At 45.3% G+C, this 26,965-nt stretch overlaps 1 protein-coding gene across 1 annotated transcript in view; it reads left to right on the forward strand.

The window, feature by feature from the left end:
• dclre1c (DNA cross-link repair 1C, PSO2 homolog (S. cerevisiae)) overlaps positions 1-26,965 on the forward strand; it is a 39,784-nt gene that overhangs the window by 10,881 nt on the left and 1,938 nt on the right. Inside the window, 13 exon segments of the mRNA XM_052033632.1 lie at positions 1,642-1,726; positions 4,088-4,147; positions 6,508-6,563; positions 8,496-8,597; positions 9,850-9,922; positions 13,978-14,118; positions 16,823-16,889; positions 16,892-16,923; positions 17,177-17,308; positions 19,552-19,555; positions 22,629-22,684; positions 23,654-23,742; positions 25,848-25,945. Coding sequence (XP_051889592.1) covers positions 1,642-1,726; positions 4,088-4,147; positions 6,508-6,563; positions 8,496-8,597; positions 9,850-9,922; positions 13,978-14,118; positions 16,823-16,889; positions 16,892-16,923; positions 17,177-17,308; positions 19,552-19,555; positions 22,629-22,684; positions 23,654-23,742; positions 25,848-25,945 — 995 coding nt within the window.

Consider the following 26,965-nt stretch of genomic DNA (forward strand, 5'->3'; position numbering starts at 1 on the left):
TCCCTCTCAAACTGCAGGGTGAATTCTATCATATCATGATCACTGCCTCCTAAGGGTTCCTTTACCTTAAGCTCCCTAATCAAATCTTGTTCATTGGACAACACCAAATCCAGAATTGCCTTTTCCCCAGTGGGTTCAACCACAAGCTGCTCTAAAAAGCCATCTTGTAGGCATTCTACAAATTCCTTCTCCTGGGATCCAGTACCAACCTGATTTTCCCAGTCTACCTGTATATTGAAATCCCCCATGACCACCGTAACATTGCCCTTTTTACATGCCTTTTCTATCTCCTGTTAAGGATTTGATTTGATTTTTTACCAACAGAGCCACCCCACCTCCTCTGCCCACCTGCCTGTCGTTTCGATAGGATGTGTGTCCTTGAATTTTAGGTGCCAGCTATGATCTTCTTTCAGCCATGACTCTGCCCACAACGTTGTATCTGCCAATTTCTAACTGTGCTATAAGCTCATCTACCTTGTTTCGTATACTGGGGAAAAGTATTGCACAGAGCAGTACTGTGTAACTGATTCTTAAGTTGGTTTACGGACTCCCCAGCCGCCTGTCATTTCTGCGGCCGGGAGGAGATGGTGTATTGTGTGTATATAGAGTGTGAGAGGTTGCAGCCTCTATCTGAGTATCTGAAGGGGCTGCTCCTCAGGTTCTGGCTGCACTTCAGCCCCATGCTCCCGATCTTTGGTCACCCCGTGCGGAGGGGGATCTCCTGGTTGGTTTGCTCCTGGGCCTGGCCGAGGTGGCCATTCACGGGTCCGGGCAGTGGGCAGTCGAGGGTTCTGCCCGAGCTGATTGCCTGCCCCTCTTCCGGGGTTACATCTGTGCCCGCGTGTCCCTGGAGAAGGAGTGCGCAGTATCCATGAGTACAATGGGGGATTTCCGGGACCAGTGGGCGCCACAGCTTCAAATGCGTTCTGGATAGAGATGTCTGTGTTTTAATTTGAAACTGTGAATAGTGTGATGTGTGGACCACTGTAATATTGTAATAATGTGATGTAATCACTGCATAAACCTCCTTTGGAAAAGGATTTTTAAAAAAAAGGGTCAAAGGACCATGGGAACAACACCACCTCTGTGTTCCACCCCCAAATCTCACATCATCCGGACTTGGAAGTGTACCTCCATTCCCTTATCGGCACTGGGTCTAGATCCTAGAAGTTCCTCTACAACAGACGTGGGGAGAGCACCTTCAGCGCACGGACTGCTCATCGCCACCACCTCATGGGGCAGTAAGTACAGCCCGTGCAGGTGCTGCCTGACAACGTGTGCTCTCAGTCTGAAGGCTGTCAACATTTGCTTTGAATAAGTTGATTGCTTGAAGTAGTGTAGTGGTTAGCGTAACACTATTACAGCGCCAGCGACCCGGGTTCAATCCTGACCGCTGTCCGTAAGGAGTTTGTACGTTCTCCCCGTGTCTGCGTGGGTTTCCTCCCACATTCCAAAGACGGATGGGTTAGGAAGTTGTGGGCGTGCTATGTTGGCATAGGAAGCGTGGCGACACTTGCGGGCTGCCCCCAGAACACTCAAGGCAAAAGATGCATCTCACTGTGTGTTTCGATGTACATGTGACTAATAAAGATAGCTTATCTAGTACTATAGAATTATTTGTTATTTCCTCTCCATTTACAGTTTGAAGCTGAGGCTTTACTGTTCACCCGTCACTAAGGAAATTCTACTAACAAGCAGCAAATACAAATTCTGGGAGAATTACATCGTAAGTCCTTTCCTTTTTCATTTCCTTTCTATCTGCATTTCTCCTACCATGTTTTGTGACGCTGTTACTTGGTCATGGCCACAGCTAGTCCTTGCCAAGTGGTCATTCCCTGTGTGTGGGATTGGACTATGCGGCCAGCTGTCAGGGAAAGCATCATAGATAAGCCTGATTCAGTTCATGCCACGGATGCAGAGTCGTCGAGAGTCACCTTCTCACAGCTACCATCGGGCAGGAGGTACAGAAGCCTGAAGTCCCACACCACCAGGTTCAAGAACAGCTACTTCCCTTCAACCATTTGGTTCTTGAACCAACCTGCACAAGTCTAATCACTACCTCAGTACAGCAACACTGTAACCACTTAGATCATTTTGCACTAAAATAGACTTTTTTTTTGTTCTAATTGTGTTCTTTCTTGAAAAAAATTGTGTATACTTTGTTTTTCTTGTGAATGCTGCTTATCTGATGCTCTGTGCCTGTGATGCTGCTGCAAGTATGTTTTTCATTGCACCTATGCACACATGGACTTGTGCATCTGACAATAAGCTTGACTTTGAATTTTGACAGACATAGGCCATTTGGCCCATCTTGCCATGCATTATCCATCTATACTAATCCCATTTATCAGCAAGGAAGGCTGGGTAGCCATTGCAAGAGGGAATGTTTTTACTGCGCATCTCAGCTGATGGTTGAGTTGGTTCAGTTTTGCTGGGCAGTAGGTGTCGGTTCTACACGGAGTTACCAAGGAGACTACCTGGTCAATCCTGTCCAGCGAGTACAGGTGATTCAATAGCTGTGCCTGGTGAGTTTCACACATGTTAAAATGAGGAGATGTTTGAGGTGAGAAATGATCCATCAGAAGAATTTGGAGCAGGAGTCAGCTGTCTGGCTCTTTGTACCTCATCCTCTGTTCATGCCTGATCTTCTACCTCCATACCGTTCTCCTGTCCTGTTCCTACAACCCTTATCCCTTGATTCTCTTAATATGCAGAATTCTAGCCATCTCTGTTCTAACAATGGAGTGTCCATGGCCCCCTGAGGTAGAGAATTGCAGAGGTTCCCCACCCTCTGAGTGAAGGAAGTTCTCCTGGTTTCGATCTGCATGGGCGACCCCTTATTCTGAGTGTGACCCGCCCCCGACTCTTAGACCCCCTCAGCTGAGGGAAACATCCAACCTGTGGAACCCTGTAAGACTTCTGAGGGAGATCTCCTCTCGTTTTTCTAACTGCAAGAGAGACAGGCCAGGTCTACCCATATAGTATGCCTGCCATCCCTGGATCCTCTGTGGCAAGCACACTTGTTTAGGTAAAGAGACTAAAACTGCATGCACTACTTCAGTGCAGTTTAAAAAAAACTCTGCAGCTTGCAGCATTGCTGCTTTATAAAACTCTGGTTAGGCCGCATCTGGAGTATTGCATTCAGTTCTGGTCGCCCCGTTACAGGAAGGATGTGGAGGCTCCGGAGAGGGTGATTTCTCACCTCCAACATCTCCTCGCCTTAACGTGTGTGGAAACTCACCGGGCACAGCTATTGAATCACACGTAATGGTTGGACAGCATTGACCAGGTAGTCTCCTCAGTCACTCAGTGTAGAACTGCCATCTACTGACCAGCAAATCTTAACTGACACAACTGTCAGCTAAAACACCCAGGAACAACAGCACTGTCAAAGGTGCTTTCTTTTGCCTGTGAGAGTCCCTGCCTGTCTTGTCAGGTTGGTATCAACAACCCCGCAACCAGTGTTTTGATGTAGACTTGGGGAGTGCTCCCCAGTGTCCTGCAGCCAACATCCGACCCTTCATCCATAACCCAAAACAGGTAACAGTAAAGCTCCGATAATCTGGCACGTTCAGGATTTTGGTGCCGGACTGGCAGATTTCCTGGACTGTCGGATGTAATTCCTGTTAATATTCCAACACTTCTAATTCACTTTTTATACATTACACTGTAATACATTTTACAGTGAGCCCAGTAAGATTAAAGGGAGTGTGGGAGTCCCAGGCCCAGTGAGTGTTGGGGAACATCACCTGTGAGCCAGGTAGTGCACCATTGGCATATCCATATATTCAGATATTGGATTGTAGAAGTTTAACTGCGTCGAGTCACTGTCACGTTGGAGTTTGTGGGATCTTGCGGTGTGTCATTTGGAAACTACAACAGTAACTAGATTTTTAAAAGGTACTTCACTGATTGTGAAGGACTTTGTAACGTCTTGGAAGGGATGTGAAGAGCACTATGAAAATGAAAGTCTTGCGATAGCAAGCTAACTATAAGATATTGAGGATGTAAATTTTAGTTCATATTGACCAAAACTCCATGGAAACTATTTAGAGAGTAAAATACAATAATTGTTTGTCTTTTCCAGACTGCCATTGAAGTTGAAACTCCAACTCAAATCTCCTTGGTTGATGAAGCAACTGGAAAGGTAGAGATGTGCCTTTTCCTCTCTCTGACCTTCACACATGGCAGATATAAAAATAAATATTCTGATCTGAAAATAAGGTTTTTTCTAAATTAGTACTAAATATTATCTGGAAATTAAACCGCAAGAAAAAGTTGAAACAAGTAAGGCTGAAGTGTCTTCCTTCCACTGCAGACTCTATTTGTGAGTAAATCTGTAGTTTTATTCTCTTGGAAATCCCAGCTGGACCAGTTTAGTTGGTCTGAGCAAATTTCCTCACTAAGGACAGATGAAAGCCCGGATCATCTCCCTCCACCAGCAAAATAACAGGCTGCTAGAATATCTCCTGTGTTTGGAAGGAATCAATGACCCTGCACATCTGGAGATGCACCAGTCAGTTTGGCTGAAGCAGTTTAACATTTTATTTACCACCTTCCTTCTGAAGATGCCCCCTCCTGCCCACATTTGTGGCTTCCACCCATGGCATTGGAGTCATCCAGTACAGAATCTAGCCATTTGGCCCATTGAGTCTATGCTGACCATCGAACACCTATTTACACAAAACCCACTCTAATCTCAACTCGCCTATACAAGCTAGAAGCAATTTACGGTGGCCAATTAACCTACCAACTATCATGTCTTTGGGATGTGGAAGGAAGCTGGAACACTGGGGAGAGGCCCACGTGGTCACAGGGAGAAGATGCAAACTCCACCCAGACAGTGCCCGAGGTCAGGATCAAACCCGAGGGCTGGAGATGGAAGGCACTGGTTCTACTGGCTGAGCTACTGTGCAACTTCACTTGGAAGCCTAGATTGAAGGCATAGGCTGGGTATTCGTCCAAGTCAACATTTGAAGCTGATCTGGATCCATCCTCAGCTGAGATCCAAGATCCCAGGAATGTTCCCTTCATTATCGGGGTTCCAGAATAGTATTGAGCGACCAGAATTTGGGGTGTGTAGTTCATTGAAAGTGGTTAATAAAGCTCAAGGTCCTGAGCTTCCTGAATGGAGGCAGAGAATGTGGGAGTGGGAAATCGTGATGAACCTTTAGCATCTGGAGTATTGCACCAGTTCTGGGCACTACACCTTGGAGCAACAATGTGACAGGGTTCAGCAAGGATTTCCCAAAATGACGGAGGATTTTGTTTGGGTGGAGAGGCTGGAGTTGCTCTGCTCAGAATGGAGGAGATTTGTTGGAGAAATTTAATATCATGAAGGATACATACAGAGCAAAGCTAGAGAAACTGTTCCCATTGGCAGAGGGATTGGGAACCAGGGAACACAGAATGAAGATGACACAAGGAAATCTTTTTCATGCACAGCAACTGATTAGAGTCTAGGGGGAGAACTGGGGGCAGATGGTAAAGGTAAGGCAGATGACTCCCCAAAGCCTGTCCACCATCTACAAGGCTCAGGTCAGGAGTGTGAGGGAAGACTCTCCACCTGCCTGGGTGAGTGCAGCTTCAACAACACTCAAAGCTCCACACCATACAGGACATAGCAGCCTGCTTAATAGGCACCCCATCTACAACCATTCCCTCACTCCACCACCGACACACAGTAGCAGCAGTTTGTACCATCTACAGGACGCACTGCAGCACCGAGACTCCTCAGACAGCACCTTCCAAACCCACCGCCTCTACCAACTAGAAGGACACGGGCAGCAAAAGCACGGGGACCCCCCCCCCCCCCCCCCCCCCCCGGCGTTGCCCTCCAAGCCACACACCGTCCTGACTTGGAAATATCTCGCCGTTCCTTCACCATCGCTGGGTCAAAGTCCTGGAACTCCCTCCCTAACAGCACTGTGGGTGCACCCACACCTCAAGGACTGTGGCGGTTCAGGAAGGCAGCTCACCACCACCTTCTCGGGGGCAACTAGGGACGGACAAGTAAATGCTGGCTCAGCCTGTGAAGCCCACGTCCCTTGAATGAATTAAAAGAAAAAAGATTCTATTGTCGCTTTTAGAAGGGAGCTGGATAGATTTGAGAATTTGCTGGTGGGGACAGGGACCAGATGGATTGCCCTTGCATTGAGCCGGTAAAGGCTGACCTGCTGTGCTGTAAACTATCCATATCTCTCTGCTCCACAACTGTAACCTACTGTTCCCCATCATGCAAGCTAACTCTGTTGTTGACTTGTGGTTGTTTTAAAAGCCTTGCAGCTGTGCAGTGTGCCTCAACTGCTGCTGAGTACACATACACCCTTCGTAATGCTCAACTCACAATCTAATTCTTTGGGACACCTGTTAGATCGTATGCTGCTGATTTTTTTTTAAATTGGGTAGATTATGTAGTACAGATATCTTATTAACCTCTAAGAAACCTTTAATGAGCACACTTTTACAGAATTAAAATGTTAACAATACAATTTTTACTTTAAACAGAAGGAAGATATAGTTGTGACTCTCCTACCTGCAGGACACTGCCCTGGATCGGTTATGTGGGTATTAATGTTTTTTGTCATGCAGTTTTACTTAACCCCACCTTCAGTGCATGCATTAAGACATAAGATTTTATTTTAATATGAAGTTTTAGGTGAAGAGAGGGAGGAATTTAAAAACTTGAGATTAATGCCAGACAATTCTCTGGAAAGGGAAAATGGTTAACTGTTTAGAAGGAGCCTTCCTGGAATGCAGGAGTGGGGGATTGGAGCTAGAGGTTGCCTTCTGCCCTGAGATGCCCGTGGCTCACAGCAGAGGAATAGGTGCCGAGCACTTCCAGCAAGGAAAGTCGGGTCAGTCCAGTGGACATGGTCAAAGTACTTAAACCTGATGATGCACAGACTCTGTGTCCGTGGGTGTTGCTAAAGCAGTTCCGATTCCTTTTATCCATTAAATGTTGGTGTTGTTAGCAAGCCCAACACTTATTGTCCATTCTTAATTGCCCTTGAGAAGGTGGGGGTGAGCTGCCGCCCTGAACTGCTGCAGTTCTGGTGAAGGTGCTCTCACAAGGCTGTTGGGGAGAGAGAGTTCCAACAACCATGAAGGGCCAGAGATGCATTTCCAAGTCGGGATGGTGTGGGACTTGAGGGGGAACTTGCAGGTGGTGGTGTTTCCATGTGCCTGCTGTCCTTGTCCTCGTTGGTAAGAACCAGGAGTAGGTGAGGTGGTGTTAGTAGTCTAGGGGAGTAAGTGCAGGCCATTCTGTAGACAGTACACACTGTAGCCACTGTGTATTGGTCATGGATGGAATGATTTGTTTAAGGTGACTGATGGGGTGCCGATCAATTGGGCTACTTTGTCCTGGATAGTGTCGTGCTTCTTGAGAATTGTTGGACCTGCATTTGTCCAGGCAAGTGGAGAGTAGATAGTGGAAAAGCCTTGGCATTCAGGAGGAGAGCGAGGCTGATTGGGCTTTGTGAATTCACCGAGGGACTGGCGAGAATGTGTGTCACGCCAAGCCGAGCAGTTTCTGCCTGGTTATCGTTTTGTGTACAAAGTGCTTTATATTTGAATAAGCTCTGCGATGTCAGGCAAATGGGAATCTTTACTCCTCTTGTTGATCAGACCTTGGGAACAAAAGAATTCTATAGTGTCTTCAGTAATGAAAGGATTGCAATATGTACAGTATCCTCAAATGTGGCAGCAAAATGTCTCTGCATTTTATCGAGTATTTTATGGCTTTCTCCAAATGCAATTATTTGAACATTTGAGGTTTTTGGTGAGTTTCTGTACCTTCCCACCACACTTCCTACTGCCTTGGGGAAGCAGCCAACATAATCAAGGACCCCTCCCACCCCAGTCATTCTCTCTTCTCCCCCCTCCCACCGGGTAGAAGATACAAAAGCTTGAAAACACCCACCAGCAGGCTCAAGGACTGCTTCTATCCCACTGTTATCGGACTCTTGAACGGACCTCTTGTACAGTAAATATGAGCTCTTGATCTCTCGATCTACCTTGACGTGGCCCTTACACTTTATTTGTCTGCCTGCACTGCACTTTCTCTGTAACTGTAACATTATATTAGTAAGTTCAAAGGACATGTGTGAGGCAAGTTTTTTTTACACAGAGAGCGGTGGGTCCCTGGAATGTGCTGCCAGGGGTGGGGGTGGTGGCAGATACGATAGAGGTGTTTAAGAGGCTCTGAAATGGGCACATCAACGTGCAGAGAATGGAGGGATGTGGACATTGTGTAGGCAGAAGGGATTAGGTATTTAATTACCAGTTTAATTAGTTTCGCACAACATCGTGGGCCGAAAGGCCTGTTCCTGTGCTGTACTTTTCTGTGTTATATGCATTCTGTTATTGTTTCCTTTTGTACCACCTCGACGTACTTACGTATGGAATGATCTGTCTGGATGGCACGCAAGCAAAAGCTTTTCACTTTATCTCAGTACATGTGGTGATAATAAACCAATTACCTCCTGCTACAGGTTCCTGTTTGAAGGGATGGGCGGCACTGTTCTGTACACTGGAGACTTTCGACTGGCTAAAGGAGAAGCTGCTCGCTTCGAGTTGCTGCACTCAGGAGGCAGGTAAAACAACGCACTTCATTTGCTGTTTGACCAGTTGCACTGCGACCTCTCCAGACAGTGCCGTGTAGATGTTTAAACACAGAACAGCACAGCTCAGGAATAGGCCCTTCGGCCCACAACGTCTGTGCCGACCAAGATGCCAAATGAGCAGCTTCAGTGGAACTGAGCGTCTGACGTCAATAAGAGAGACCCCTACATTTCTGAAACGTTAACTCTGTGTGTCTCTCTGCAGATGCTGCCTGACCTGTTAAGTATTTGCTGCATTCTGTTTTTATTTCAGTACTGGGGAGATTGGATTGCCCAAGGATGCTGACAATATCCACCAGCAGAATAAGTTTCCTTATCCTGCCGATGGATTTTGCAGAGACCACGTTAATGGAATCTTTCCGATGCCCGAGTCCAGGAGGACAGGAATCGCTGCTGCCTGCAGACCCATAGTTCTCAAACTTTTTATGGAACACCACTTTAACTCGACGGTTGAACTTTTTCCCAGGGCAACAATGGCTTACATGAGGGGGCATAATTTTAAGATGATTGGAGGAAGGTATGGGGGGGGGATATAAGTTTTTTTTTCCACACAGAGTAGTGGGTGCGTGGAATGCACTGCCGGCAGAGGTTGTGGGGGCAGATACATTAGGGACATTTAAGAGACTCTTACATAGTCACATGAATGATAGAGAAGTGGAGGGCTATGTGGGAGGGAAGGGTTAGATGGATCTTAGAGCAGGATAAAATGTCGGCACAACATTGTGGGCCGAAGAGCCTGTACTGTGCTGTGTTCTATGTTCTATTTTGACCCACGTGACCCAATGATAACAAGTTCTCTGGGGTGTGGTGTTTATTTAAAGGAGCAGAGATAGCGACCCCCGCATTTAAAAAAAAAACACCACTGGATTTTGTGCTGGGTTTGAGTTCTTGACCTTCAAATACTTCACCTCAGCTGGCCAGTGTGAGGGTGAACTTCATCTCGAGGAAGGTGGCTCCCCAGAAATGGTGAGCACTCCATGTTTTCTTGTTCTCATTGTGGACGTTTATTATCAGAGGGCAGTGTTCTGGAGCAAGAGGTCCTGGGACTTGTTGCTTGTAGGGGTGTGGAAACGCGGTCAATCAAGGCATTTGAAGTGGAATTGGTTGGACACCTGGAGAAGGAACAATTTGCAGGGGAATGAAGTGATGGTATTTCTCTACTAGGAGCTAGCACAAATTTGATGGACTGAATGGCTGTGACAGTTCTATAATTCTTCTACCTCAGGGTCAAAGACATATCGACTGTGTATTTAGACACGACTTTTTGTGATCCACGATTCTACCAAATCCCGAGCAGGGTGAGTATTTCCGAATTTCGATGTTTTCACCAGACCTTGCCCAGAATTTCGCTTTTCCTGTTGAGACCAACAAAACCTTGTTACACAGGGATTATATATGAGCTTAATGTACTTGTACAGCAGGATGTTCACACTGCATTTCAGCTTTACAGCCAGCACCATTCTTAAGTCCTAATTAAAACCAATTTAAAGTCAAACTCGCAGGAGTCAGAGTGCATTAACCTGCCTTCCCCACCTGCTCCTGTGGTGTGAGTCTCCGCTGCTCGACAGCCACATCAGAATCCACTTGGGATTCTTCTCAGCATCAAGCACCAACCTGCTCTGATCGAGGTTCCACTGCTGCCGGTGAGCTTTGTGTGGGTGTGTGTACCTGTTGTCCCCATGTTGTTGCCAATGTTGCCAGGTCTGGAGAGCACGTCTTATGAGGAGAGGTTGAGTGAGCTCGGGCTTTTCTCTCTGGAGAGGAGGAGGATGAGAGGTGACTTGATAGAGGTGCACAAGATGATAAGAGGCATAGATCGAGTGGACAGTCAGAGACCTTTTCCCAACACGAGGGGTCATAATTTTAAGGTGATTGGAGGAAGGTATAAGGGGGATGTCAGAGGTAAGTTTTTATTTTACACAGAGAGTGGTGGGTGTGTGGAACGCACTGCCGGCAGAGGTTGTGGGGGCAGATACATTAGGGACATTTAAGAGACCCTTAGATAGCCACATGAATGATAAAGAAATGGAGGGCTATGTGGGAGGGAAGGGTTAGCTAGATCTTAGAAATGTCGGCACAACATTGTGAGCCGAAGGGCCTGTACTGTGCTGTAACATTCTATGTTCTATGTACACTAGTGCAGGCCGGCTATGCTTTAGAAAGGTTAAAGGGCATGTCATTGATAACTCCTTGTCCCCAAACCTGCAACAGAAATGCAGCTCTGTACAGGAGGAGGATTGACATCTACCGGGTTTAAGATCTCTTATCAGCCCGTGTAGAAAATCTGTTAATGTGATGTCCAACCTGAATTAATGACATTTTTGAGTGACGGTGTTGACTTGATGGGCTGAGTGGCCTCTTTCTGTGCTCTAATTCTGCTCATCAGCCAAGGGTGACATGCAGAAGGTCACAATCTTCGTTGGTGCAGAGATATTGAAGTTGAAACTCCTTTTATGTAAATCCTAACATAAATTATTGCAAGGACTGTAGATGTTGCAGTTGTACAAGATGGTGAGGCCGCACTTGGAGCATTGTGTTCATTTTTGGTCACCCTGCTGTAGGAAAGATTCCATTTAGCTGGAAAGAGTGCAGAAAAGATTTACGAGGATGTTGCTGGGACTGAATTATAGAGCGCGGTTGAGCAGGTTGGGACCTTTTTCATTGGAGCGTAGGAGAATGAGGGGTGATCTTACAGAGAAGTGTACAAAATCATGAGTGGCAGTAGAAAGGGTGAATGCCTACAGTCTTTTCCCCAGGTTGGGGATCATGAAACTAGAGGGCAGAGGTTCAAGGTGAGAGGGGAAAGATTTAATAGGAACTGAGGGCAACTTCTTCGCGCAGAGTGTGGTCAGTATATGGAACGAGCTGCCAGAGGAAGTGGTTGAGGCAGGTACATTAACGACATTGAAGAGGCACTTGGAGAGGTACGTGGATAGGAAAGGTTTAGAGGGATATGGGCCAAATGTGGGGAAATGGGACTAGCTTAAATGGGCCTACTTGGTCAACATGGACAGTTGGGCCGAAGGGCCTATTCCTATGCTCTACGACTCCACATTGTGTGCCCTTGACGGCAGATTCACAAGTCCCACGTGATGGCATCATTAGTAATGAGTTAGTGATGTCTGGACCCAGCTGTGTTGTAGACCAGGCAGTCTCCTCCCTGTGTCCTGACACCAAATGCCAGCTAGAAACTACAGTTCACCCTGTCGTGGTACATTTTAGTTGCTACCTGAAGCCCAGTGCACCAACCTTCAACAAAGAATTGTTGGTGGTTTGCTCTCGTGTTAACACTAATTGCTGGTAGCTGGGCAGGTAGATATTGGACAGGTTTCATTTGCCATCCTGACCCTCCCCACAGCATCCGTGGACCTGCTCAGGAAAGATCGCCATGGAGGTGAGGGGCAAACTTGGGGAAAGCGCTGATCTGTAGTGTTTGTGGGTGCCATAACCCCATCCCAGTGCTAACTCTGACGTTGCAGCATCTTGCATTGAGGGCACAACTTAAAGTTGTGATTAAGGCAATAGGCCACACGAGGTCTATGCATACACATTCAACATCGAACAACAGTCTGGCAAAAATTCTGACTTCATCATTGATGTCATCTCTGGATGTTGTACTCCTGCTCGACTTGTGAAAGAAGTACAATGGAACTGAATTGCAGAAGCAGAGCTATCAAACACTATTGCTACCACCTAGTGCCTGGGAAATCCTTCACCCAGCTCTCAAGCAAGGCACTGCTGTAATGCTGAAAATTGGCTTAACCCAGAGAGCACTTTTCACAAATAACATCTATTGTCCTGATTTAATTTGTCCATGTACCTTTTATTTTCAGTCTAAAACACCCTCAAATTATGTCAACGGTCGGGCGATGTATGAAATTTGTCTCCAACTTTATACTAACTTGGAGATTAACCAGGTTTTTCCAATCCTCTGTACCCTGAAGCCATGCTAGTTAAAGGGCCATTACTTGATGCATTCTTAGTGTGTTCTCTGATATCAGGAAAAATAGAAGATCAGATTATTATCTAAATGGTGAAAGATTGCAGCATGCTGTTGTGCAGAGGGAGTTGGCAGTGCTTGTGCGTGAATCGCAAAAAGGTTGGTTTGCAGGTGCAACAGGTTATCAAGCAGGCAAATGGAATGTTGGCCATTGCTGGAGGGATTGAATTTAAGAGCAGGGAGGTTATGCTGCAACTGTACAGGGGTACTGGTGAGACCTCACCTGGAGTACTGCGTGCAGTTCTGGGTCTCCTTACTTGAGGAAAGATATACTGGCTTTGAAGGCGGTGCAGAGAGGTTCACCAGGTTGATTCTGGAGATGAGGGGGTCAGCCTATGAGGAGAGATTGAAGTTGCCTTGGACTACTTGCTGGAATTCGGAAGAATGAGAGGGGATCTTAAAGAAACATATAAAATTATGAAAGGGGATAGATAAGATAGAGGCAGGAAGGTTGTTTCCACTGGTAGGTGAGACTAGAACTAGGGGACATCGCCTCAAGATTCGGGGAATAGATTTAGGACAGAGATGCAGAGAAACTGCTTTTCCCAGAGAGTAGTGAATCTGAGGAATTCTCTGCCCAGGGAAGCAGTAGAGGCTACCTCATTAATATATTTAAGACATGGTTAGATTAGATTTTTGCATAGTAGGGTAATTAAGGGTTATGGGGAAAAGGCAGGGAGGTGGATCTGAGTCCACGGCCAGATCAGCCATGATCTTATTGAATGGCGGAGCAGGTTCGACGGGCCAGATGGCTGACTCCTGCTCCTATTTCTTATATTCAACAGGGAAGAAAACTGTTGTGTGGACCTTGCATTTGAAGATCTTGCTCTTTGTGAATTTCAGGGTGACATCCCACACAGTTTTATACCTTTGAACAACAGTAGAAAAACATTTCTAGCACAATGCTTTCAGTGTGACTGACACTGGATGAATTTCTGGGTATGTGTCCTCCCCATCTCTTCAAGAGGTGACGTTGCTTTCTGGGAATGAGAATTATTTGGGCTGAAAGGTAAATTGGCCACTGTAAATTGTCCCTAGTGTATGGATGAGTGGTGGAATCTGGAGGCAATTAATGGGAATGCAGAGAGGAAAAAGAAGTGGTATTAGTGGAGGGTTGGTATGAATTGGTGTTAATGTTCAACAGAGACTTGGTTGGCTGAAGGGCTGGTTTCTGTGCTGTATCTCAGAGAACTGTCGCTAAAACTGAATTCTGATTTGGGATGCTGCTCCTCATGAACTTTACTCTTGCCTTTCTGCACTCATATTGCTGATTAACTGTGCAGAAATTTTATGAAAGTTAGAGATCTTTATTGGTCTAATTGATAGTCTGATTTTGAGCCTTGCTGCCCCCAGGAGGAATGTCTGAATGGAATACTGGAGTTGGTTAGAAGCTGGATCACACTCAGTCCCTACCACGTGGTATGGTTAAACTGCAAGGCAGCCTATGGATACGAGTATCTCTTCACTAACCTCAGTGAGGAGTTTGGTCTCCCGGTGAGTGGTTTTGTACTTTGTCGTTTGGTATCAGTTTTATAGAACTTGAATTGCTGTATTTTGGTGTCGAGTTTGTGCTCGGGACTGAATGTGTCCGATGTGGCACCTCCAAGTCGGAGGGTCCCACTCCAGAGATCGGAGTATAGAAATCCAGGCTGATTAGAATGAGGCTGGACCTCTGTCTTTTGTAATCATCTGAACCCAGATTAACATTAAATTAATATTAAAGAGTGTGGCGGTTAGCATAATGCTTTACAGCACCAGCGACCCGGGTTCAAATCTAGCCACTGCCTGTAAGGAGTTTGTACGTTCTCCCTGTGACTGCGTGGGTTTCCTCCGGGTGCTCTGGTTTCTTCCCACATTCCAAAGATATTCAGGTTAGGAAGCTGTGGGCATGCTATGTTGGCGCCGGAAGCGTGGCGACACTTGTGGGCTGCCCCCAGGACACTACACAAAAGATGCATCTCACTGTGTGTTTCGATGTACATGTGACTAATAAAGAAATCTTAATTGTAGACCTGAAAATGGTCAGTCTACAATTGGTTGCTAATTATCCTGCCGTCACACAAGCCAAGCATAAGCTTTTTTCTTTAATCAGTGGGTCACTGTCTCATCTCTTGATTGTCAGTTCAGTCCCACTGCAGAGGGTTTAGCCCGTAAATTCAGGCTGGCACTCTGGTGGTGGTACTGAGGGAGTGCTGCACTGCCTGAGGTACTATCCATTGAATGAAACGTTGAACATCTGTTTGCTCCTTTGGTGGCCAGGCACTATTTTAATCCCTCGATCAATATCACTACCCCAGCTGATCAAGTCTTCAATGGTTGTTTGTGGGAGCTTGCTGTGCATAACTTGGCCGCTGCATTTCTTATGTTACAACAGTGACTGCACAGTGTTCCTGTGTTGGGAATGTTCTAAGAGAGTCTTCAACACTGTGGAGTTAGCAGTCCCTTTTAATCCTAAAGGTCAGGAATTTTAACTTAAATGATCATGCCCTCAGCTCTACTTTCCTGCCTGCTCCCCGTACCCAGCGCAGGTTCACCAGGACATTGCCAGCGATGGAGCATTTCAGTTACAAGGAATGACCGCAGAGGTGGTGAGAGGGGAAAGATTAAAAGGGGATCTGAGGGGGCAAGTTTTTCCCACAGGGTGGTGAGTATATGGAACGAGCTGCCAGAGGAAGTGGTTGAGGCGGGTACAGTTACAACATTTAAAAGACATTTGGACAGGTACATGGGTAGGAAAGGTTTAGAGGGATATTGGCCAAATGCAGGCATATGGGACTAGGTAAGGTAGACCGACTTGGTCAGCAAGGACAAGTTGGGGCCGAAGGGCCTCTTTCCGTGATCTATGACTCTTGGGCTGGGTTGTTTTCCTTGGAGCAGAGGAGGCTGAGGGGGGGTCCTGACAGAGGTGGACAAAAGGTGTGTAGGCAGGGCAGATAGTTGAAAACGTTCCCCCCATAACACAAATGTCAAAAGCTAGAGGCCATAGGGTAAAGGTGGAAAATGTTTAGCAGGATCTGAGGAAGAACTTTCCCACCCGGGGGTGGTTGGAATCTGGGACACATGGCCTGACGGAGTGGGTGGAGGCAGAGACTCTCTCAACATTCAAGAAGTATCTGGACAAGCACTTGGATTACCTAAATATTCCCTACTACTTTTCAATGGTTCTCTCAAACTATATCATGTTAAAACTTGGAAAAAAATTAGGAGTGGTACTGTTGATCCTTCGCTTAAATTTGAAGATATTTGAGTCCATTTATTCAATACTTTCACATGATATAGATCCCTTTCAATAAATTTCCAACTTAGAGGAACGGAGTTGACGACATAATATTGCTCTGTTTCTACTGAGAAATTTTAGTCCAGTTTTGTTTTGTGTTTTTTAAAATTTTTTTGTTTAGCTTAGTTTAGTTTGATATTGTTCATAATTTTTCTTATTGATTTGGGTTTTATTCTTTCTTTTTTATTTATATAATAAATCTTTTTCTTTCCTTTCTTTTATATTATATTCATTTACTAAGAGGTCGTTGGATCTACAGATTTTTTTATATTTTGTTCTTTATGATTATCTATGCCATGATTGTTCTCCTGATCTCTTTGTATTACAAGTACAAACACTGATGTTATATATTAATCCGTATTAATTTGAAAACTAATAAAAAGATTGAAAAAGAAAAGGATTACCTAAATATAGAAGCCTTCAAGTGCTGATAAATGGTGTTAGTTTAGATGGGCACTTGATGGTTAGCATGGACATGATGGCCAAAGGTCTGCTTGTACTGAATGACACTGACTATCACATTAAGGAAGTCCTCCTCTGTGTCTTAAGTAGACAACCTCTTACTGAAACTGATCTCCTCTTTTCCACCAAGGGGAACGCAAACTCAGCATTTTCCTGTCAACCACTTGTTTCTGAGGTCACCTCTCGTATTGGTTTATTATTACTTGTACCAGGGTACAGTGGAAAAACTTGTCTTGCATTCCGATCGTACAGGTCAATTCATTACACAGTGCAGTTACATTGAGTTAGTACAGAGTGCACTGAGGTAGTACGAGTAAATACTCAACTTCAATGAACCTTGGCCCAATCTGCTCAACCTTTCTTTGTGAGTCAATCCTTGTATCTAAGGAGCCTAATGAAACAAAGATTCTACGCTTAATTTCTGGATTGAACTTTTTGGGTTTGTTTTGCATTTTTCAGGTTCATCTTAACAAGCTGGACATGTTCAAAAACATGCCAGAGATTCTGCATCATGTGACAACAGATCGATGACACAGATTCACGCATGCAGACATCCCAGGGTACGATAACTTCAATGGATTTTGTCTGTTTCATTCCTTGTTTCATCTCTCCCAATATCTCCTCATTGTCTCTCGGGCTTAAGTTTTCATTACACTTGCACCTGTTGGTACCTTTTTGGGATGTGAGACGTGCTATATAAATGCAGGCTGCTGTTAGTGTGTGTGGGGTGAGGGGGTACTGTTGGTTTTAATAATAGCATTAATGGCCAAGAGTCTCTTTTTCAAACTTTTGTGTATTTGATGTTTTTGCTAGGATGAGTATTTTATGCGTGGAAACAGACTTCCGTGTGGAGTCACAGCCAAAGATGGGACCCCTCTACGTATCATCTCCATCAAACCTTCCACAATGTGGTTTGGTGAAAGGATTAGAAGGACCAATGTAATTGTCAGGTGAGCTAACAGCAATAGCTTAACGTAGTGTTTGATGTCTCTGGGCCTGTACTCGATGGAGTTCATGAGGAATAAGGGGAACCTCATTGAAACCTACTGGATTCTGAGAGGCCTGGATAGAGCGGACATGGACAGGATTTTCCGTCAGTAGGAGAGTCTGGGATCCGAGGGCACAGCCTCAGAATAAAGGGACATCCCTTCAAAACTGAGATGAGAAGAAACTTCTTCAGCCAGTGGGGTGGTGAATCTGTGGAATTCGTTGCCACAGAGGGCTGTGGAGGCCAAAGTCATTGGGTGTATTTAAGGCAGAGATTGATTGGTTCTTGATTGGTGAGGGGGTTATGGGGAGAAGGCGGAAGAATGGGGGTTGAGAGAAAAAAAAATCAGCCATTATTGAATAGTAGAGCAGTCTCGATGGGCTGAATGGCCTAATTCTGCTTCCATATCTCGTGGCCTTATGATAATCCAGCAGGTCGCTTTGTGGTTTTTAGTTTTAACTTCTGGTTCTGTTTGGAGTCGCTTCCCTGGCATTTACTATTGCTCAGCAAATTGCATAATTTTAGTTATTAAATAAAACTTGAGTCAAGTTTTGGTCTCTGCAAACAAGACTGTTGATATCAGACATATGCTAACAGGAGCTGAGTGAAAGCCATGTTAAACATTAACCCTGGTTATTGGGTCACCAGCACTGCTCCAGACCATAAACAAACAGGGATTATTCAGTGTGTTTTGAAAGTCCGGTGGCGGTGTCCATAAAGCAAAAGGAATGGAATTGTAGCTGCTGAGCAGTGGGGCTGAGGTACATTCTGCCCCCCCGAGAGTCCAGCTCAGTTTAAAAATAGTGTTTCTTTTTTTAAAGAAAAGTTAAGATACACTATATTCAATAGGCAGGCACGATAGTGTAGAGGCAAGCACTGTAGCGCAGCGGTTAGCGTAACACTATTACAGCGCCAGCGACCTGGGTTCAATTCTGGCCGCTGTCTGTAAGGAGTTTGTACGTTCTCCCCGTGTCTGCGTGGGTTTCCTCCGGGTGCTCCGGTTTCCTCCCACATTCCAAAGACGTACGGGTTAGGAAGTTGTGGGCCTGCTATGTTGGCGCCAGAAGCGTGCGACACTTGCGGGCTGCCCCCAGAACACTCAACGCAAAAGATGCATTTCACTGTGTGTTTGATGTACATGTGACTAATGAAGATATCTTTTATAAAACTAAAATACATGCTGACTAAAAATTCAGTTGAATATATTGAAACTAATTAAATAAAAACACAAATCAAAAAATGACAATTTTCTTTTTCATCTCTCCATCTCCAGCAACCCTCCCTTTTGTCCTGGTTTGTTTGGAGATGTTGATGGGAATGTGGGTAGAATTTTTCTTAAAAAATAGTGTAAATAGTGGTTGATGATCCTACTGACCCAGGGATGGGCTGAAAGGCCTGTTTCTGTGCTGTTTGACACTTGAAGTGTGCTACATTTTCCTGCACTTGCCTATCTAACCTCCATATGAGTGGATTCTTGGGGCCCAAGTCCATAAGTAGCTGCACAAGTTGATAGGGTGGTTAAAAAAGGCGTATGGCATGCTTGCCTTTATTAGTCGAGGTATTGATTTCAAAAGTTGGGAAGTTATGTTGCAGCTTTAGAAAACTCTAGTTAGGCTGCAACTGGAGTATTGCATTCAATTCTGGTCGCCCCATTACAGGAAGGATGTGGAGGCTTTGGAGAGGGTGCAGAAGAGGGTTCACCAGGATGCTGCCTGGATTAGAGGGCATGAGCTATAAGGAGAGGTTGGACAAACTTGGGTTGTTTTCTCTGGAGTGGCAGAGGCTGAGGGGAGACCTGATAGGTTTATAAAATTGAGAGGCATAGAAAGATTAGACAGCCAGTATCTTTTTCCAGGATTGAAATGTCTATACTGGAGGGCATGCATTTAAGGTGAGGGGGGGCAAGTTCAAAGGAGAGTGCAGGACAAGTTTTTTTTTACAGAGAGTGGTGGGTGTCTGGAATGTGCTGCCAAGGGTGGTAGTGGAGGCAGATATGATAGAGACATTTAAGAGCTTCTTAAGACAGGCACATGAATGTGCAGGGAATAGAAGGATATGGACTGTGCAGGCAGAAGGGATTAGGTGTCAGTAGTTTAATTAGTTCCGCACAACATCGTCAGCCTCAGGGTCTGTTCCTATGCTGCACTGTTCTATGTTCTAACTCTTTTAATGACAGGCAAATTGTTTTGCTAACTTGAAGGTAAGTTATGTGGGGCGGTGTACTGCATCTGTTTCTGCAGGTTATGGGGCTAGATGGATTTAACAGACTGTTGAAAAGCAGCTGGTGTTTGATAAGCTGGAGGTAAACACTGATGGCAGAGAGTTAGTGGGCAGCTCTGAGGGAAAGTGTTGCTGGAACACATCGTAAAGCAACATGTACAGTTCAAAAATTAGCCTAGTTGGACATTTGGGTCTCACCACGTGAAAAGCAAACATTTCTAATATAAATCCCTCTCCCCATAATCCCAGTAAAACTGAAGATGACAAGATCATGCTGGGGCCTGGTGTAAATTACCCAGCAATTTCTAACCAGATGGAACATTCACTTGTATAATCTTACAAACCACAAAACCTCATGCACGCTCTGCTTTGAGGTTGAGGCTGTGCCCCTCCTGTACAGGGAGCGGCTGTAAACATCCAGCCATCTGGAGTAACGATTTTCGTGACCTCCACACCATTGGTGAGTTCTCGTGGGGATGCTTGGCTGCCTTAGCTGGGACACAGGATATGAGAGCAGGGAAGTTACGGTACAACTTTATAAAATGTTGGTTAGGCCACCACTGTAATGCTGTTTACAGTTCTGGTTGTCACACTACCAGAAGGATGTGATTGCAGTACAGAGGAGGTTCACCAGGATGTTGTCTAGGATGGTGTGCCTCACTTATGAGGAGAGGCTGGGGTCTGTTTTCCTGGAGCAGAGAAGGCTTGAGGGGACTTGACAGAAGTGTACAAAATTATGATGGGCATGGACAGGGTGGATACTTTCCCTATGGTTCAGGTGTTGAAGACCAGAAGGGCACAAGTCTGTGAGAAGTAAGAGGTTTAATGGAGATCCGAGGAATTTTCTTTTCCCTACTCAGAGGGTAGGTTGGAATCTGGAACTCACTGCCTGAGGGGGTGGTGGAGGCAGAGAACCTCACAACATTTAGTATCAACAGAGCAGAGAAGGCTATTGTTGGATTCAACTGTTCTAAGTAGTTTTTTAACAATGTATAGTGGTTTAATACACCTCAAAGTGGCTGCACAAGGAATGGCCGCTTCCTATCTCATTGGTTCATTCATCAGGTGAATATGTGTTTTCTCATTGGTTGGTTTGGCCACAGGTATCTAATAGGTTTCCTGATTGGACTATTGTTATCTGAGGAGTACCTCTTATCTCAAGTGTAAAAGGTGTCCATTTTTTTTTGTTAATCGGTCTCTTGCTCACTTCACCCCCCAGCCCTAGCTCATCTTTAGTTCTTTTTGTCTCAGCTCATCTTCTAGTAGTAAAGCTAGTGCCATGTGCTCTGTGACTGTTTTAAACTTTTCCAATAAAACTTTGTGAAGCACCAAGTTGTTTTCAACTCATTCTTGGACTCCTGAAAGAACCTGCAGATTCGAAAATAACTGGGCCAGCACTATGGACCGAGTGCTCGTTAATGGATACAGTGACTGGCATAGACTCGGTGGGCTAAAGAGCCTGTTTCCGTGCTGTATGACTATGACTCATTCAGGGACAGGACAGCAGTAGGAAGGAGTGGAGGGGTTGATCTGTAGTGACCCAATCATCTGCCATGTAATGAGTGGCCCCAGGGTCGTGGCTGGTCCAGGGGCCACTGTGGCTTCAGACAGCCCAGCACTGACCAGCACCAGAGGATGCAGTGACAGAAGCCCCAGGAACCAGCACTTCCGAACTTCTTGCTGTTGAAGTCGTACTCTTCCTTTCTGTTTGTCCTGCCAAAGTGGATAACTTCACCTCAATACACTTTATGCAGCAGGGAAACAGGCCCTTTGGCCCAACCTGTCCATTCCAACCAAGATAGCTGTCCAAGCCAGTCCCATTTGCCCATGTATGGCCCATATCCCTTTAAACCTTTCCTATCCATGTACCTGTCCAAGTGTCTTTTAAAAGTCGTCATTATACCTGCCTCAACCACTTCCATACACATACCACACTCGGTTCCTATTAATTTTCTCCCCCCTCACCTTAAACTCTAGTTCTTGATTTCCCCTACCCTGGGAAAAAGACTGTTTGCATTCACCCTGTCTATGTTCCTCATGATTTTATATACCTCTGAGGTCACCCCTCAGTCTCCTACACTCCAAGGAATAAAGTCGGAGCCTGCTCAACCTCTCTCCGTACTCAATCCCTCGAGTCCTGGCAATATCCTCGTAAATCTCCTCTGTACTCTTTCCAGCTTAATGGCATCTCCTCCATAGCAGGGTGACCAAAATGAAACAATACTCCAAATGTGGCCTTACCTATGACTTGTACAACTGCAACATAACATCCCAACTTCTTTACTCAATGCCCTGACTGATGAAGGCCAGTGAGTAGCTGCCATTTCGTTGCCCACTCAACCTGTCTTGGTCACCTTGAAGCCTCTTTGCATCCTTTTCACAACTGTCAATCCCTCCAGTGTTGCCTTGTCAGCCAACCTGGAATTATTACCTTTAGTTCTCCCGCCCAGTTCATTGACGGATTGTGAATAACTGGGGCACACCACTAGTCACCACCCTGCAGGAGTTATTTCATGGGGTGAGGAGAATTGCTTTCCATCAGACCCCTAAACCATGCCAGGACTCTGCATATTGAAGAAATATGTACAAAATAGACCTTAATACTGGTCATGATGGTGTTTGTACGTACTAGAAGGCATGCACATAGGGTGAGGGGGGTAAGTTCAATGGAGATGTTCGGGCAAATTTTCTTTACACAGAGAGCGGTGGGTGCCTGGAATGTGCTGCCAGGGGTGGTGGTGGAGGCAGATACGATAGAGGGGTTCAAGAGGCTCTTAGATAGGCACATGGATGTGCAGGGAATGGAGGGATGTGGACATTGTGTAGGTAGAAGGGATTCGTTTGGCTAGGTGGAACGACCTGTTCATGTGCTGTACTGTTCTATGTTCCATACATGAAGATGTTTGACCGTTTGCTTCACTTCCATGAAAGGTAACTTCTGAAAAACAGTTTGATGTTTTTGAACTGGTTTGTGGTGTTGAGCCAATGGAGAGAATCGACAAGTCTGCTCTGCTGAAGATGTAGATATCGCCATTCACTTACTGTGTTTGTTTCCAGGACTGGGGAGAGTTTCGTATCGCGCCTGTTTCTCATTCCACTCCTCCTTCAGTGAGGTAATGTAGAAAGATTTTTAAAATACCAAACTCCTCTTCATTCCTAAGAAACTTTGTGCATCAGAAATGGAAGTCGAAATGTGCCTTTCACCTCCTTGAGAATGCGCCACCAATCAAATCAGAGCATGACTGTTCTGATCTTGACATTAGTTCTATTTTCCTGCCTGTTCTCTGTAACCCTCGACTCGTCTATGGACTAAAAATCTTTCCCACTCATCCCTGAGTATATTCAATGACTCCACCCCCACAGTCCCGGGGTAGGATCCCATGGAGTCACCATACTCCAATAGAAGAAATTCATCCATCTCCACAATAAACAGCTGACCCCTTCTGAAAAGCATGCCCTAGTTCTAGAACATTGATTTTAATGTTAATCTAATTTGGAATTGTCCTTTGTGTTTCATTGAGCCTTTGTGTAGTCATGTGCTCGTGGTCATATCTAGCAAGAATTAGTTGGGGGGGGGGCAATGGGTTGGTGGAAATGTTCCCCCCTGCCCCGAGGATCCTCTCCAACCACCACTGAGTTACTCCAAACCCAATGGGGCAGCAGCTGAAGCTCAGTCCAAGTTTATCCAACTCTGAAGCTCCTCCAGGGTGAAGGATCTCAACCCAAAACGTCGACTATCCATTCCCTTGCCCGACCCGCTGTGTTCCTCCAGCATTTTGTGTGTTGCTGCAGATTCCAACACCTGCACCCTCTTGTGTCTCTGAAAGGAACCTGTTGACTTGTTTGCCTCAAATAACAATGCCAAGAATTTTGTCCCAAAAATTCAGTGTTAAATCCTATTTTCTCTTGCTTTCCAATGTACTTGTGTGTGCCATGATGTTTGGATGGCACACACGCAAAAGCTTTCTACTGTACCTCAGTACGCATGATAATAATAAATTCCCCCATGATCTTGTAACATTTTATCTTTCTTTTGTTCACCTTTTTTTTTCTATCTCGTTCCTCCCTCCCCTTGCTCCCAGATAAAGGATTTCCTCTCATATGTACAACCTGTGACCATCTATCCGAATGTGGTGCCCATTGGCAAGACATATGAAGATATTAAGGAGTTGTGAGTAGACATTTGATGTGAGCTTGGTGTTCTTAAATAATTTTCAATGTTTTCAAAAAAAATAAAGTTGTCAGTTTTCTTTGTTTAGAAATTTCTTGAGCAAAACCAAAAACTTGATTTATCTTGCATCTTTAATGAAGTACAACATCTCAGGAGCATTATCAAGTATGGCCACAGGAGGAGATACTGGAGCTAGGTTTTGAGGAACATCCGAGAAGTGGGAAGGTTTACAGATGAAATCCCTGAGCGAAGGGTTGTGGCAACAAATGGTGCAGTCACTAGAGTGATTCCAACTGGGATGGAGGAGGAATAGGGGAGCAAACTAGCAGTTACTGGACTCATTTGGAATGGAATATGAACTAGTACTACTAAAAACAAGACTTCCAATGATGACCAAGATTGAGGATGTTTCCAGGACTCTGACTGAGAGATTTGAGGACGTTGCCAGCACTTGAGGGACTGAGTTATGGAGAGTGAGGTTGAGCAGGTTGGGATTTTTTTCCATTGGAGTGTAGGAGACTGAGGGGTGATCATATAGAGGTGTGTAAAATCATGAGGGGCAGAGATAGGGTGAATGCACTCTTGTCTTTTTCCTGGGGTTGAGGAATTGAGAACCAGAGGGCACAGATTTTAGGTGCAAGTGTAGAGATTTAATAGGAATCTGAGGGGCAACTTTTTCACCCAGAGGGTGGTCAGTATATGGAACGAGCTGCCAGAGGAAGTGGTTGAGGCAGGTACATTAACAACATTTAAAAGGTACTTGGACAGGTCCATGGATATTAGAGGACTGTGGGCCAAATGTGGGTAAATGGGAATAGCTTGTTGGCATCTTAGGCAGCATGGACCAGTTGGTCTGACGGGCCTGTTTCTGTGCTGTATGACTCTATGCACGGTAGTGTAGCAGTTAGCGTAACACTATTACAGCGCCAGTGACCTGGCTTCAATACCGGTCGCTGTCTGTGAGGAGTTTGTACGTTCTCCCCGTGTCTGCATGGGTTTCCTCCGGATGCTCCGGTTTCCTCCCACATTCCAAAGACGTACAGGTTAGGAAGTTGTGGGCATGCTATGTTGGCGCCAGAAGTGTGGCGACACTTGCGGGCTGCCCCAGAACACTCTACGCAAAAAGATGCATTTCACTGTGTGTTTCAATGTACATGTGACTAATAAAGATCTTGCCATGAAGCTATCACTTTGTCAAAAAAAAACAGCTGTTTCATGTAGTCCTTCAAAGAAGGACTGTCCTTACCTGGATGTCTAAATGTGACTCCAGACCTGTCAATGTGGGCAGTTTTCCACTGTCCTCTGGAATACCCCAGGAAGCCTCTTAGTTCATCTTCACTAGGGGATGGACAAGAAATGTTGGCTCTGACATTTATTGACAAGTTGTGGAAATGGGTTACAAGGCTGAAGGAAATTCGAGTGATGGGGAGGGTCTGGGCCCTGGATGGAATTGGATATCAGGGCATTGCTGAGCCAGGGTCTGTGGCAGTGTCTGTTACACACACATTTTCTTCAGCTTCACAAGTCATCAATATAATTGGAAATTCCATTAAAGAAGCTAAATAGTGATTAATTAACTAACTTTAAATACAATATAACTTTCCAGATTTTAGTTGAACCGCTGCATTCTGCCAGCAGTTTGCTTTTTGCTCCACTGTACAGCATCTGTTGGAATTAGGAGCTGGTTTATTACTGTCAATTGTACTGAGGTACAGTGGAAAAACTTGCATGCCGTTCATACGGTTACACAGTGCATTGAGATAGTACAAGGGAAAACAATACAGAATGCAGAATAAAGTGTAACAGCTACAAAGAAAGTGCAGTGCAGGCAGACAATAAGGTGCAAAGTCATAATGAGATAGATTGTGAGGTCAAGAGTCCATCTTATCGTACTAGGGAACTGTTCAATAGTCTTATAACAGCGGGATAGAAGCTGTCCTTGAGCCTGGTGGTACGTGCTTTCAGGTATGTCTCCTGTGTCCCCATTTAGCCGGTCTATACTTGGAGGATAATTACAGTGATTCCATTTTGAGATCATTGGTCATTCTTTTGCTTTTAATTTAACCCTCAATTGTGATAAACTTTCCTTCTCTTTTGTTCTTCAGGTTGAAGACATTGTGTAGGAAGGGATCAGGAGAGGAATCCATATACAAACCACTGGGGAAGCTGAAAAGATCGAGGCAGAATTTCTTAGACAAAGAAGGTATGTTTATTGGAACATTTGGAGTAGAAATGAAGCCAATCACACTCATTCCAGGCCATCATTTGCCCTTCCCAGGGATACACCCCCCCCCCCCCCCCCCCCCCCCATCTCTCTACTCCTGTCGCAATCTCACTGCTCCGACTGGGCTCCAACTGTGTGAAGTAGGCCTCATTTGGCAGAAAGAAATGCCCTGTTTGTGGGCCACCAGTTGGCCTCCTGCCAGCCTGTATTGTCAGACCGTTGGTTCGTGATGTCTGAGACATTGAAGCATCCTATCTGGATGCATCACGGCTTGGTACGGCAACTGCTCTGACTGTGACTGCAAGAAACTGCAGAGAGTTGTGGACACAGCCCAGCGCATCAATGAAACCAGCCTCCCCTCCACGGACTTTTGTCTACACTTTTCACTGCCTCGGGAAAGCAGCCAACATAATCGAAGACCTCATCCACCCCAGACATTCTCTATTCTTCCCCCCCCCCCCCCCCCCCCCCCCACCTCCCAATTTACCAATTTACACTGGGTACAATGGCTGGATAATAATTTTACTGGAACAGCAGCTGGCAATTTGGACCACGCATCCAGAGACACCAGTTTGAATTTCGTCACAACAGCTAAGAATTTAAATTCAAGGGGAAAATAATAAGTCTGAACTTAAAGCCATTCTCAGTAACAGTGACCATAAAATCCATCCAGTTCACTGCTTATCAGGAAGGCAATCTGCTGCCTTACCTGGTCTGGCCTGTATGTGACTCCAGGCCCACCAATGAGGGTGACTCCTCACTGCCTCTTCAATTCAGGGGCAATTGGGGATGGACAATCAATGCTGGCGTTGTCCGTGATATCTCCATTTGGGGAATGAATTTTTTTTAAAAAGTTAGAATCTATAGAGAATACTGAGCTTGCCTATTTGGCTATAAACAGGAATGGTTTGGGCCATTTTTTTTAACCTAATTATTAAATTTTAATGTTGTTGTGCACAGGAAAATGGTGTCAATATGAGGCAAAATCTTTGACATTTG

The sequence above is a fragment of the Pristis pectinata genome, chromosome 19 (genome assembly GCF_009764475.1).
Source record: "Pristis pectinata isolate sPriPec2 chromosome 19, sPriPec2.1.pri, whole genome shotgun sequence".
Lineage (NCBI taxonomy): Eukaryota > Metazoa > Chordata > Chondrichthyes > Rhinopristiformes > Pristidae > Pristis > Pristis pectinata.